A 15,160-nucleotide genomic window follows, 5' to 3' on the forward strand; every position below is an offset into this window, starting at 1 on the left:
GAAGACTGATGACAAGGACCTTCCTCCAGAGAGAGAAAGCCTTCCCCTGGAGCTGGCACCTGAGTTCGGACTTATAGCCTACGGGGCTGTGAGACAATAAACTTCTCTTTGTTAAAATCATCCATTTGTGGTATTTCTGTTATAGCAGCCCACACCTGTCTGTCAGTCTGTCGTACTGTGGCGGTTTGTGTGTTGCTGTGATGCTGGAAGCTATGCCACCGGTATTCAGATACCAGCAGGGTCACCCATGGAGGACAGATATCAGCTGAACTTCCAGGCTAACACAGCCTAGGAAGAAGGACCCGGCAGTCTACTTCTGAAAAACATTAGCCAGTGAAAACCTTATGAATAGCAGCGGAACACTGTCTGATATAGTGCTGGAAGATAAGCCCCCCAGGTTGGAAGGCACTCAAAAGATGACTGGGTTAGAGCTGCCTCCTCAAAATAGAGTCGACCTTAATGACGTGGATGGAGTAAAGCTTTCGCGACCTTCATTTGCTGATGTGGTGCAACTCAAAATGAGAAGAAACAGCTGCAAACATCCATTAATAATCAGAACCTGGAATGTATGAAGTATGAATCTAGGAAAACTGGAAATCATCAAAAATGAAATGGAACACATAAACATCAATATCCTAGGTATTAGTGAGCTGAAATAGACTGGTATTGGCCATTTTGAATTGGACAATCATATAGTCTACTACACTGGGAATGGTAACTCGAAAAGGAATGGTGTTGCATTCATTGTCAAAAAGAACGTTCCATAGTCTACCCTGAAGTACAACACTGTCAGTGATAGGATAATATCCGTACACCTACAAGGAAGACCAGTTAATACGACTATTATTCAAATTTACGCACCAGCCACTAGGGACAAAGATGAAGAAATAGAAGATTTTTATCAGCTGCTGCAGTCTGAAATTGATTGAACATGCAATCAAGGTGCATTGATAATCACTGGTGATTGGAATGTGAAAAGTTGGAAACAAAGAAGGACCCGCAGTTGGAAAATACGGCCTTGGTGACAGAAACAATACCAGAGATCGAATGATAGAATTTTGCAAGACCAACGACTTCTTCATTGCAAATACCTTCTTTCACCAACATAAATGGTGGCTATACACACGGACCTCGCCAGATGGAACCCAGAGAAATCAAATTAACTACATCTGTGGAAAGAGACAATGGAAAGGCTTAATATCATCAGTCAGAACAAGGCCAGGGGCCAACTGTGGAACAGACCATCAATTGCTCATATGCAAGTTCAAGCTGAAACTGAAGAAAACCAGAGAAAGTCCACAAGAAACAAAATATGACCTTGAGTATATCCCACCTGAATTTAGAGACCATCTCAAGAATAGATTTGATGCATTGAACACTAGTGACTGAAGACCGGACGAGTTGTGGAATGACATCAAGGACATCATACATGAAGGAAGCAAGAGGTCACTGAAAAGACAGGAAAGAAAGAAAAGACCAAGATGGATGTCAGAGGAGACTCTGAAACTTGCTCTTGAGCATCAAGCCGCTAAAGCAAAATGAAGAATTCATGAAGTAAAAGAACTGAACAGAAGGTTTCAAAGGGTGGCTCGAGAAGACAAAGTAAAGTATTATAACGACATGTGCAAAGAGCTGGAGATGGAAAACCAAAAGGGAAGAACATGCTCAGAGTTTCTCAAGCTGAAAGAACTGAAGAAAAAATTCAAGCCTAGAGTTGCAATAGTGAAGGATCCTATGGGGAAAATATTAAACGACGCAGGAAGCATCAAAAGAAGATGGAAGGAATACACAGAGTCATTATACCAAAAAGAATTAGTTGATATTCAACCATTTCAAGAGGTGGCATATGATCAGGAACCGATGGTACTGAAGGAAGAAGTCCAAGCTGCTCTGAAGGCATTGGTGAAAAACAAGGCTCCAGGAATTGATGGAATATCAATTGAGATGTTTCAACAAAAAGATGCAGTGCTGGAGGTACTCACTCATCTATGCCAAGAATTATGGAAGACAGCTTCCTGGCCAACTGACTGGAAGAGATCCATATTTATGCCTATTCCCAAGAAAGGTGATCCAACCGAACGTGGAAATTATAGAACAATATCATTAATATCACACGCAAGCAAAATTCTGCTGAAGATCATTCAAAAACGGCTGCAGCAGTGTATCGACAGGGAACTGCCAGAAATTCAGGCTGGTTTCAGAAGAGGATGTGGAACCAGAGATATCATTGCTGATGTCAGATGGATCCTGCCTGAAAGCAGAGAATACCAGAAGGATGTTTACCTGTGTTTTATTGACTATGCAAAGGCATTCGACTGTGTGGATCATAACAAATTATGGATAATGTTGCAAAGAATGGGAATTCCAGAACTCTTAATTGTGCTCATGAGGAACCTTTACATAGATCAAGTGGCAGTTGTTTGGACAGAACAAGGGGATACTAAGTAGTTTAAAGTCAGGAAAGGTGTGCGTCAGGGTTGTATTCTTTCACCATATCTATTCAATCTGTATGCTGGACTACATGAAGAAGAACGGGGCATCAGGATTGGAGGAAGACTCATTAACAACCTGCATTATGCAGATGACACAACCTTGCTTGCTGAAAGTGAAGAGGACTTGAAGCACTTACTAATGAAGATCAAAGACCACGGCCTTCAGTATGGACTGTACATCAACATAAAGAAAACAAAAATCCTCACAACTGTACCAGTGAGCAACATCATGATAAACGGAGAAAAGATTGAAGTTGTCAAGGATTTCATTTTACTTGGATCCACAATCAACAGCCATGGAAGCAGCAGTCAAGAAATCAAAAGACGCATGGAATACTATGCATCGATAAAGAAAAGTGAGAAATCTGTGAAACATTTCATAACATGGAGGAACCTGGAAGGCACTATGCTGAGTGAAATTAGTCAGTTGCAAAAGGACAAACATTATAGAAGACCACTATTATAAGAACTTGAGAAATAGTTTAAACTGAGAAGAAAACATTCTTTTGTGGTTACAAGAGAAGGGAGTGTGGGAGGGTGGGAGAGGGGTATTCACTAACTAGTTGGTAGATAAGAACTACTTTAGGTGAAGGGAAAGACAACATGCAATACAGGCGAGGTCAGCACAACTGGACTAAACCAAAAGCAAAGCAGTTTCCTGAATAAACTGAGTGCTTCGAAGGCCAGTGTAGCAGGGGCAGGGGTTTGGGGACCATGATTTCAGGGGACATCTAAGTCAACTGGCATAATAAAATCTATTAAGAAAACATTCTGCATCCCACTTTGAAGAGTGTCGTCTGGGGCCTTCAACACTAGCAAGCAGCCATCTAAGATGCATCAATTGGTCTCGACCCACCTGGATCAAAGGAGAATGAAGAGCACCAAGGATACAAGGTTAATTACGAGCCCAAGAGACAGAAAGGGCCACATGTACCAGAGACTATACCATCCTGAGACCAGAAGAACTAGATGGTGCCTGGCTATAGCCGATGACTGCCCTGACAGGGAACACAACAGAGAACCCCTGAGGGAGCTGGAGAGCAGTGGGATGCAGACCCCAAATTCTCATAAAAAGACCAGACTTAATGGTCTGACTGAGACTGGAAGGACCCCGGTGGTCATGGCCCCTAGATCTTCTGTTGGCCCAGGACAGGAACCATTCCCTAAGCCAACTCTTCAGACACGGATTGGACTGGACAATGAGTTGGAGAGGGATGCTGGTGAGGAATGAGTTTCTTGGATCAGGTGGACACTTGAGACTATGTTGGAATCTCCTGCCTGGAAGGGAGATGAGAAGGTAGAGGGGGTTAGAAGCTGGCGAAATGGACATGAAAAGAGAGAGTGGAGAGGGAGAGTGGGCTGTCTCATTAGTGGGAGAGTAATTGGGAGTATGTAGGAAGGTGTATATAAGTTTCTATGTGAGTGACTGACTTGATCCGTAAACTTTCACTTAAAGCACAATAAAAATTATTAAAAAAAAAAAAAGACGCATTGCATTGGGTAAATCTGCTGCAAAGGACCTTTTTAAAGCGTTGAAGAGCAAAGATGTCACCCTGAAGACTAAGGTGCCCCTGACCCGAGCCATGGTATTTTCAATCACATCATATGCATGTGAAAGCTGGACAATGAATAAGGAAGGCCGAAGAAGAATTGACGCCTTTGAATTGTGGTGTTGGTGAAAAATACTGAATATACCATGGACTGCCAGAAGAACAAACAAATCTGTCTTAGAAGAAGTACAACCAGAATGCTGCTTAGAGGCAAGGATGGCGAGACTGCATCTTACATACTTTGGACATGTTGTCAGGAGGGATCAGTCCCTGGGGAAGGACATCATGCTTCGCAGAGTACAGGGTCAGCAGAAAAGAGGAAGACCCTCAATGAGGTGGATTGACACAGTGGCTGTAACAATGAGCTCAAGCATAACAATGATTTTAAGGATGGCTCAAGACCGGGCGGTGTTTCGTTCTGTTGTGCATAGGGTCAGTATGAGTCGGAACTGACTCGATGGCACCTACCAACAACAACAAGCTGAGAGTAAACTAGGGACTGAGATAAAGTTAAAAATGGATGACTCAAAAATGGGTAAAGTTCTAGTATGTTAACATATGAGAGGTGGTACACATCTTCTGTTACATCCACATTGGTGGCTCCAATATACTGATTTCACTAATGCCTATACTTCCCTACACGTGGAGTTCCTGGGTGGTGTAAATGGTTAAGTGTTTGACTACTAACCAATAAATTGGTAGTTTGAACCCACCTGAGGTGCCTTGAAAGAAAAGCCTGGTGATCTACTTCCAAAAGATCACAGCCTTGAAAGCCCAATGGAGTGCAGTTCTACTCTGCACATCTAGGGTCGCCATGAGTTAGAATGGACTCAATGAGAACTGGTTTGGTTTTTTTTTTTTTGGACTTACCTCTTCTTTGTGAGTGACATTGACCCTTGTTTTAATATAAGGAAAGGCATGTGAAGTAGTCAGAATGGTCTTCCGCTTAAACTGTTCATGAAGTTCCCCATGGGCACGACCATCTAAAGTGAAGGGTGTACAGTACATGAAACGGCGAAGATTATAATTTTTATCAAAATACGTGATTCTGTCCTTCATCTCATATGTGTCAAAGTACGGCTCCACGTAGGTAATCTGAATATATGCCTGGGAAAAGAAAAAGTCCTTCATTTCTTCACTGCTAAATCATCATTTAGTTTTTCTCAAACAAAATTCATATGGAGGGTCTCAAAGATATGCTTATATGTCATTAGTGTCCAGTCAACCTTACCTTGTTAGGATCTAATTTACATTTGTCTACAAGATTAGAGTCCTTGATTACTTCAACCACATCCTCTCCAAATCTCTCTCCATAAAATCCCTAAAATAAAGGGGAGAAAAATCTTTTATGCGAAGTTAACAAAATTAGAAAACAGAGAAAGCCTCTGATGAAGACCCTTGTGTAAAATTAGTGCATTTAGTAAGTTCTTGTATATCCATGCCAATAATTCAAAATAATTATTATTTAGGTTCACAAAATTTTTCATCTATCAAATCAGCATGGTCTCAAGTCTACATTTATTTGATATGATTACCATCCACTCACTTTAAATAACACAGTATATAATTAAACAATTTTTTCCAATATAAATTCCAGGTTCCGTAAGAGTTCCTCAAGAAAAACAAAAAAGGGAACAGAAAGCAAAGATAAAACAAACTCATCATTTTTGATGTACAGGATCTCACTTTTATTGAATTTACTGTGGCCTCATTTCTTGTAGATCATGGGTCAATGAAAAAGTGTTATTTTTATTACTGATTTAAGGTAACATTCTAGACTCTTCAATTACATGCATTGATCTTTTAAGATTTTACATAGGTTTAGATTTTGAAAGAAAAACCCTAGGCCTAAAAAGTGGCCTTATGTCAGAACATAATGCCTTTTCCATATGACACTATGTAGCTTGGGCATGGGTAGGGCTATTCAAAACGAAAAAGTAAACCCAAATCTTCAAAAGAGAACCTCCAAGGTAATTTTTATGATTGGGTAAGTTTGGGGAACGCTGTCTTAATGAACATTTCTCAAGACTTACCTAGCCCCTTGGACTGAATTGTGCCCCCAGTCCCCAAAATATGTTGAAGGCCTAATCCCTGTGCCTCTTTGGAAATAAAGTCTTTCTTTGAAGATGTTATCAGTTAAGGAGATCACACGGGAACAGGGTGGGTCCCAATCCCTTCTGACGGTGACTTATAAAAGGCAGCAACAGATAGAGTCACACAGCAGTAAGACACCATGTGAAGATACAATCTATAAGGCAAGGAATGCCAAGAGACACCTGGGACTACCAAGAGCTGGAAGAGACAAGAAGGATCTGCCCTTAGAGCAGACAGAGAAACATGGCCCTGTCAACACCCTGAATTCAACTCCTAGCCTCCAGAACTGTGAGACAGTAAATTTCTGTTCTTTAAAGCCACTTTGTGATATTTACCTACTTTGTGGTATTTTGTTATGGCAGCCCAAGGAAACTACGATGCCTCTTAGAACAAAGGCCACAGTTTAGCGTATTTAAGAAAGTTTAATGTTATATAAAAATATAACATTCAAGAAATAAACATTAGCTGAGAATAAAAACAAGCCTACAGCAATGCTTCTTTAACTTTCCTGTGAACACAAAGCACCTGAGGATCTTGTTAAAATGCAGATTTTGATTCAGAAGGTCTGGGTTGGGACCTGAGATTCTGCATTTCAAACAACCTCCCAGGTGATTCCAATGCCTCTGTTCCACAGACCACACTGAGTAGCAAGAATAGAAAAAGGCTGGAAAGAATTACTATAAAAGAAAAGACAGGTTAGCCTGATAAATATGAACGCCAATCATTTACGGTAAAAATTAAGAAGTTCTAAAGGTTAAGGGATTCTAAGAGGTGTTAAGATCTGATTTCAGGTTTTTAAGTTCAAAAGGTATCTCACTGGGAACCAGTTAAGCCAAAGAGATTATGCCCTTGGTCAGAAGTTTCCTGAGGTTCTAGTTCTACTTAATCTCTAAAAAAAAAAGCTGCTACTTAATCCCTTATGCCTTTTTTCTCTAAGATATGAGTAATACTATACGTTTCTCTGTAAGTCAGAGGAATTCTGAGCGATATGTGGATTTCCAAAATATGTGTGAAAATAAATCCTCATAAAAATGAAGTTAATACTATTACTTTACTGTTGCCATAAAAGATATTACAAGGGTATGGTTGTATCTATCACAATTCCATATCCCATAAGGGAATAGTTTATTTGGCAAGACTTGGCTTATTAAATGATTAGATCTGATCTGCAAATTCAACTCATCTTAAAAAAAAGAAAAAAATTTTTTTTTTTTTTATGATCCACTCATCATAGAGAATACAAATTAAAGATGACATTTTATGAACCACCACAGCATTCACCTCCAATCTGTGAGATATCTCTGCAAGTTTGGTTATTGCAGGCTCCTTGTAAACAAATTCTTGTTCATCCAAATCCCCGAACTTGGTTCCATAAAAACCAACACGAAAATAGGTGCCAAACATCCGCTTACCATCCTAGGTTTAGGAAAATGAAGAAACTTTAATATAACATCTTTTTCTTTACATTATGTTTAGATTGCTTCAGTGTAAAATTTCTAAAAACATTTCATAAAGTTTTAAATAAAATTTTCATTAGTTTATTATTTCTTAAATGAAGGTAAAAGAAATACTGCTGTATGTTTTAAATCCATACAATTGAGATAGATCATATCCTTAATATGCAAAGTGTTTAGTGTAACACGGACTAGATCTTAACTGTCCTGAAATTAGAGCACAGTAAGTACATAAAGTTAAATTTAAAAACATTAACTTTTTTTTCAGTTAGCAGTGACCTTCATGTAATACCTTTACATAGACTAAATGAGATCACAAAAGTTAAGAGCCAAGCACAGCACCTGGCATAAAGTAGGCAACAAGTAAATGTGAAGACCCTCCCAAAGCACCAAAGCATGAAAATTGTATCATCTTTATCCTATCCTTCTGCTGATAAGAATATCTAGGTGTGGAAGAGTAACTAAAAATTTAACAAAAAGGAAAAAACTTTGAATGAAAGATAATAAAAAATTTTGAGATCAGTTGGTTATTCTATATCCCCCAAACCACCCACTGCATGCATTGACCCCACAGTCATTTCAAGTATAAGGTACACTAAGGTCACTTTAACTCACAAGAAGAACCTGAAGACAAATTCCTTCAATAAAGATAAATAGTTGGGAGCTTTCTATATAATTCTTACAATTCAGATACAAAGCTGTTTAAGAAGAACTTGGTGGTGGCTCTTGTATACGTAGACATACATACGTATTTTAATAAATCTAAATTCTCATTAAGCCTAATCTGCTTTATACTTATGTTTTCAGTATTGAGTTCTTCCTTGGAAAGGCAAAAGCCTACATGAAGTATGCCAAAAGTGTTACAGGTAATTAAGCAAAATAGGAAACTTGGTTCCTTAATTTGCCAGTTTTAGAAAAAAAGATCACAGTGATTTAAAAAAAAGCCCAAAAACTCCATCTTTTTGTTTTTATTTGTAGAAATAAACTTTTAAAGAAAAGTGTCTTTGGAACTAAAGAAACTTAAGGTTTCTAATCTAACACACACACACACACACACTTTCCAAGATTATTTTATTTCAAAATTTAACAAATTAACTTTATAATTAACTGATTTCCACAGCAAATGATATCTTTAGATGGATTCAACCAAAATTCTGATTAATTATGGACTAATATCATAACAGTAAAATTTGACATAATCAAGGAATAGAGGCATTGCATTGGAAATCTGAGAAAATTAATAATTTGTTATTTTTATCTTCAAAATATCAGATACATATATACATTCCTACTTTTTAAAACAGCCTATATTAAAAATATTATTGTTATGGCTGTAATCCTCTCAGAGGTTTCCAATTTAAAACACTATAGTATACAGTGGAAACCCAGGTTGCATAGTGGCTAAGTGCTACGGCTGCTAACCAAAGGGTCAGCAGTTTGAATCTGCCAGGTGCTCCTTGGAAACTCTATGGGGCAGTTCTACTCTGTCCTATAGGGTCACTATGAGTCAGAATTGACTCGACAGCAATGGGTTATAGTATACAGTACTAATTCTTCAATATTGTGGCCCTTTAAATATCTGAAGACAGGTTAGGATTTGTTTCCCCTAGCTAAGCTTTCCAGTTCTCTATCAATCCTGATATGATAGGAATTACTATTTCTTTGCATTTTATTAGTTTGTCAATGCCATTTTCTAAAATGTGGTATCCCAGAAATAGACACAATACTGCTGATGTGATCTGATCAGTGAAGGTATCAATGGGCTCACTGCTTCCCTGGATCTAAACACTGAATTTTATTAATGTAGCTTAAAACTGAAATAGTTACTGAGCAGCCAGCCATTTTAAACACTTCTTGTATCGTTTCTCATATTGACATTCAGTTCACAGAAAAAAATTTGAGTGCTTATTATGTGTTAGCCACTCTTCATCCTCAGTAATAAGAAAATAAAGATAAGACTCAGTTTCTGCTATCAAGGAACTCAACAAAGTCAGACACATATATTCGAATAATTACAGCATGTGCCATATTAGTATGTACACAGTAAAAAGTATCAAGAAAGAAACAATCAATTCTGGTAGAGTCAGGTCACAAAACAGCTGACCCATAAACAGGGTCCTACAACTCAAAAGAATTGGCCAAGTGATAGGGGAGGGAAGAGAGGCCATTTCAGCAGAGGGGAAAAAAAATAAGCAAGGTATAAAGTCATAAAACAGAATGTATGTAAATGAAACCATTCATTCATTCAACAGATATTTACTGAGTGCCTACTATGTGTCAGCAAACTGTTCTAGACATTTGTAATAAATCAGTCAACAGAAGAAACAAAGATCCCTGCCATCTCAGGGACATAACATTCTTGTGGGTAAGAAAGACAATAAACCAAAAATACATAAGCAAATTACTTAATATGTTAGAGAGAGCTAAGTCCTATAGGGGAAGGGGTTAAGAGAGGTAGGGGTGTGTGTGTGTGTGTGCGTGTGTGCGTGTCTGTAAGGTAGATCAGGAGGCCTGGGTGGAGGTAGCAATTTAAAAGAAGGTGATTAGGGCAGGTCTCATCAAGAAGGTGACATCTGAAAGAAGACTTGGAGGTGAGAAAAACCAAAAACCAAATCCACTGCTGGTGAGTCAATTCTGACTCATAAAGACCCTACAGGACAGGGTAGCACTGCCCAAGGAATGCCTGGTAGATTTGAACTGCTGACCTTTTGGTTAGCAGCCACAGCACTTAACCATTATGGCACCAGGGTTTCCAGTTATTTATGAGAATCTGGAGGAGGTGCATTCTAGGCAGAGGAAACAGCCAGTGCAAAAGCCCTATGGCAGGAGCCTGCCTAGTGTGTTTGGGGTACAGGAAGGTGACCAGTGTGACTGAAGCAGGTAACCAAGGGGGAGAATAGGAGGAGAGAAGGTCAGAAAGGAATCTGACACTATTGGAATTTAAAATGAACGTGTGTGTGTGTGTGTGTGTGTGTGTGTGTGTGTGTGTGTACTCAAATGAGGGAGGAAGTGGCAGGGGATAGGGCTAGGCAAGGCTAAGAGTCTGAGTAAATTTATTTTCAACTGTGAAAATAAGTTCTCTAGCATGAAACTACTGGCCCTGTACAGTTCAGGAAAGCATGATCACATAGCCACACCTTCTGGAAAAACATAGCTTCATCTTTATTTCTTCTTCAGTTTTGGACCATACGACGATAGCTATTTTTCCTTTCAATTAAAGAAGAAAAAAATCCACTTTCCTATGATCTAGTTCATTTTTTTTTTTTTTTTTTAGCATTACTTTACTTTGCTGTTATGAATTCTTCCTAAACGTCCCATTACTCCTACATCCAGATTTTTCTTTCCCAGAAGTTCTACTTAGTGCCTCCACAATCTTCTGGGCAATGAAGCTCATCCCAGACAAGTAAATTCACCTAGCGTATCTCTAAATTGCTGAGGTCTCTTATGACATATACATTTTAAATCTGTTCTAGTTCTGTTATCTTTATTCTAGTAAGAACATTCTGTTGGGCTAGTTGTGTATTTCCACAATGACATCACTTGTATAACTTCTTTTATACTCACCCAAATGTTTTCCACTACGCTTTCTTCAAGTTAACTGATTTCCATATAGGTACAGCAGTTTTACACATAGTGGCAATCTCCCTTCCCTACTAGCAGAGTTATTCCTCTTAAAGAGATATTCACCTTTATCAGTTCATTATTACAGATCCCAACTTGGGAATATAACACGTTAGATTTTATTAACCAAACTGTGTTAAGATTTTAGGTAATAGTAGTAATAACAACAATAACAATAATCATCATAGAACAACAAAAATAATGACCTCCAACATTTTTTGAGTACTTACTACATGCCAGACATTGGCTAACCACTTTACACTATATCAATTCTTATCACAACCCTCTAAGTACCATTATTTTCATCCTCATTTTATAGATAAGGAAATGTAACTTGTCCAAGGTCATGTTGTTGGTAACTGCTGGAGCTGGGAGTTAAACCCCAATATATTTGTCACCGAGTCTAAGCTCTTAATTAAGCGATATGTTTACTATACTCCATATACTGGTATACAAAAACTGTGACGTTTAGTATGATTCCTCAAATCATCTTACACTTCTCTGATGTTTTTCCTTGAGAATTTCCTTGAGAGCTACTGAGCACCTCTTTCCCTATGTTTTTTGTATTACAAACATATTACAGCACTGTTCTCTACTTTAATTATTTCTGTGTGTTTGCATCTCCTTCCTGTGTATTCCAGTATAAAGATCAAGTTGGTGGTTTACCTACAAACATACTCTTCTAAGATATATCCTACTCCACTCCTTATCTGAAGTTCAGTTTTTACTATTATACGTCCCAGTCCAGGGGGAAAAAAATCGTGTTCAGTATCATCTACGTAGTAAATGTTTACTCTCTATTTCTTTTTCTCCTCAAAGGGCAGAACACAGTCAGTTGTATGGTATCTCATCAAGTGCTCAGTCATGGGTCTATTATCAGCGAGTTGCCAACTACTAGAAAGTATCTATTCCTAGAGATAAGATCCTTCCTACTCAACTTTGTTTTCCTTAGCTTTCTTCAGATCTAACTTCTTCCTGAGGTCAAGACTTGTGGTTGTTTTACACCTACAGTGTTCTAATTTCTCCTTTAGAATATCACATTTTTCCACGCAAGTGTCTCAAAGTACTTGTTTTAATTATGGTTGAGTTGTATGCCATTGAGCCGATCCCAACTCATACTGACCCTACAGGACACAGTAGAACGGCCCCATAAGTTTTCCTAGGCTGTAATCTTTACGGGAGCAGACCGCTTGGTCTTTTCTCCCATGAAGTGGCTGGTGAGTTTAAACTGACAACTTTTCAGTTAGCAGCCAGCACTTAACCACTGTGCCACAAAGGCTCCTTGATGGTGCTCTACCCTCTTGGATTTTTTTTTTTTTTTCCACGACTTGCTTTCAGAGCCCCCAACCCCCATTTTAATTTGCTGTTTCTAATTCTGCTCTAACTTTTACTTGCTTGGATGAGTTATTTTATCTCACTCAGCTTTAGTGCTGACTAAAAAAAAAAAAATAATAAAGCACGTAAAAATTCAACAGAGGCCAGTGAGCCAGAAGTATGGCCAGTACTTCTAATCACATAAAAACCAAAATACTGGTTCATATTCATGTCTATCCAGTTCAATGATAAGAGATAAGATCTAGATAAGATCATTTTGCATGATTTCAATCTCAAAAGTTAGGGTATCCCACATTTCTTTAAGTACTCAGAAGAGAGAGTTAAGATCAACAAAGCTAAGCTCATCTTCTCTAGCCTTTCTAGAGACTGCAAGACATGTCTACTAGGGTAGTAGTATTCCCCTTAAAGGAATATGTGGTAAGCTTTTACAAAAGAAAAAAGTACCATATGACTCTATGTTATCAATGTTTGAGGGCTAATTTTTCTGAAAACCCAAAATTTGCATTAGTCTACTTCTGATTACAAAATTAATCACTATTTGATAAACGGATAAATATATCTTTTAAAACAGAAAATACATACACAACACAGTGTGAAATGGTTATAAAAATTTCCATGTAGAAATTCAACACCTTTGCCTTTTTCCAAAAATAATTAAAAATGCAGTCATAAGAAAGAAATGATTACTTTAATTCCTATTATTTCATGCAAAATACAAGGGCTTTTAATAAAGACAAAATAAAAGCAAACGCTAAACAGCTATTAAGATATTGAAACTGGCAGAGCAAATAACAGCCACCATGATTCATGAAGTGTTCATGGTTTATTTTGCATGGTAAATAACTTACCAAGTTGGTAAGCATCAAGTTTTGGAGTTAACTTTTGAGCACACACGTACACACGCACGCACCTACAAAGCTTTGCCAACTCAATTTGTACCAAATCAAGGAGCATAATGAAAAACAAATACATTGCTATTATATAAGCCCAGAAAGCCTTTTTCTGTAAGTCAGAGAGTGAGTTATCAATTCAAACAGCCTTTCTACAATAAATACATTACCCTCACTAGATTTCAATCCAGTGAGAGTTTTATGAGAATCTTAGGAAATTAGCTGGCACGGCTTTTAGATAAAATGAACTTACTGGAGTTTACACAGAGTCAAAAAGAAAAATATTCACAAGGTAGAAACTTACCACAATAGACAATAGTAAAAGTAGGGAGTAGGGTCAGCAACCAGGGGCAAGAGAAGAGAAAACAGAAAGCATTTTAATTAGGGAAATTTCAAAACAAATAAGCAGCAAATGGTAGCAAACACATTTTTAAAATGCAAGCATCCATTAAAGTTTTACAAGAGAAAAGCAAATTACAAGCGTGCAACAAATTTAGAAGCTACAAAGCTAAAGGTCCAGTAAAAGATGGTGACATGAATATAAACAAGAAAATAAAGTCTGTGTAACTTTTACCATGCAATACACATGATGACAGAATGATATTAATGTCATACCAGTGAAAATTATACCTTTCAGGGGTCGATTTAGCATCAAGCAAACTAATAATAAACTGCTCAGAGGTATCAATATATTCTTTTGTGTCTAATTCTCGGCTAATTCTATTTCATGTTAGGAAATCCATAGGGAACTTTTTCACTCATAGGAAATCACGGCAAGTCTCTTGAGAAATGTCTTCACTGGGCCATAGAAATGAGTGCTTAGATATTAATAAAGTCACACACATTTAATCTGGAGAATTAAAATAGATGTAAAAGTACTGGCTTCATCTGAAGAAAAGCAAAATGTGGGTACTACTTGAGAAATAGAAGAAAACTCAATACCAAAAAAAAAAAAAAAACCTGTTGCCATTAAGTCAATTCCGACTCATAGCGACTCCATAGGACATAGTGGAACTGCCCCAAAGGGTTTCCAAGGAGTGGCTGGTGGGTTCAAACTACTGACTTTTTTGGTTAGCAGCTGAGCTCTTAACCATTGCACCACCAGGGCTCCTATATACCTAAGCTTTTTTCTTTGGGACCTCAAATAAGGATTGCAATGAAAACCAGATACAGAAGGCCTAAGGTGTTTAATCACGATAGGCCTAACTGAAAAGAGGCAAAGCAGACAACTTCACAAAATATACCTAGTTTTAAACAAACCTGATTTATTAATACCTTGCTTTACCTCATTAAAATGAATTAAGACATGTTTTATAGAATTTTTTCCCTTTACAGAAAAATTTAAAATAATGGTAATCAGCTGGTATTTTTCAAATAAGATTTAATTTATATAGGACTTTTCCGGAGCCTAACTACTACATAAAGGAAAGCACACACAGTCTTCATTAAACTACAGTATGTTTTAAAAACTGTCATAATATGAGGTCAAATCAAATTTCAAATTCTCTGAAGTTCTTCATCCCCTCTCCCAATAAAATTTAAATGACAAGAGTGAATTTCTTTCCTCATCAGTGCTTATACTAAAGGTGAAGTAAAGTAAATGCAAATTAACACTTATTTTATCAACTCTAAGATGCACAATTTTGGGCCACATTTTAGTATCTCTGTAATTGGTATTCATCTTTCAGCTAACATGATGTCCTGGTTTAATACACAGGACTTTT

General features: G+C 37.7%; 1 protein-coding gene across 5 annotated transcripts in view; it reads right to left on the minus strand.

Moving 5' to 3' along the window:
* DOCK7 (dedicator of cytokinesis 7) overlaps nucleotides 1-15,160 on the minus strand; it is a 271,583-nt gene that overhangs the window by 22,932 nt on the left and 233,491 nt on the right. For 3 of the 5 annotated variants that reach the window (XM_049879452.1, XM_049879451.1, XM_049879449.1), the window contains 3 exons: nucleotides 7,418-7,543; nucleotides 5,274-5,363; nucleotides 4,913-5,149 (listed from right to left, as the gene is read on the minus strand). In XM_049879452.1, coding sequence (XP_049735409.1) covers nucleotides 4,913-5,149; nucleotides 5,274-5,363; nucleotides 7,418-7,543 — 453 coding nt within the window. Of the gene's footprint in view, nucleotides 1-4,912; nucleotides 5,150-5,273; nucleotides 5,364-7,417; nucleotides 7,553-15,160 lie in introns of all 5 variants that reach the window. The other 2 variants (XM_049879447.1, XM_049879450.1) reach the window with 1 other exon arrangement.

The sequence above is a fragment of the Elephas maximus genome, chromosome 3 (genome assembly GCF_024166365.1).
Source record: "Elephas maximus indicus isolate mEleMax1 chromosome 3, mEleMax1 primary haplotype, whole genome shotgun sequence".
In the NCBI taxonomy this organism is placed as follows: domain Eukaryota; kingdom Metazoa; phylum Chordata; class Mammalia; order Proboscidea; family Elephantidae; genus Elephas; species Elephas maximus.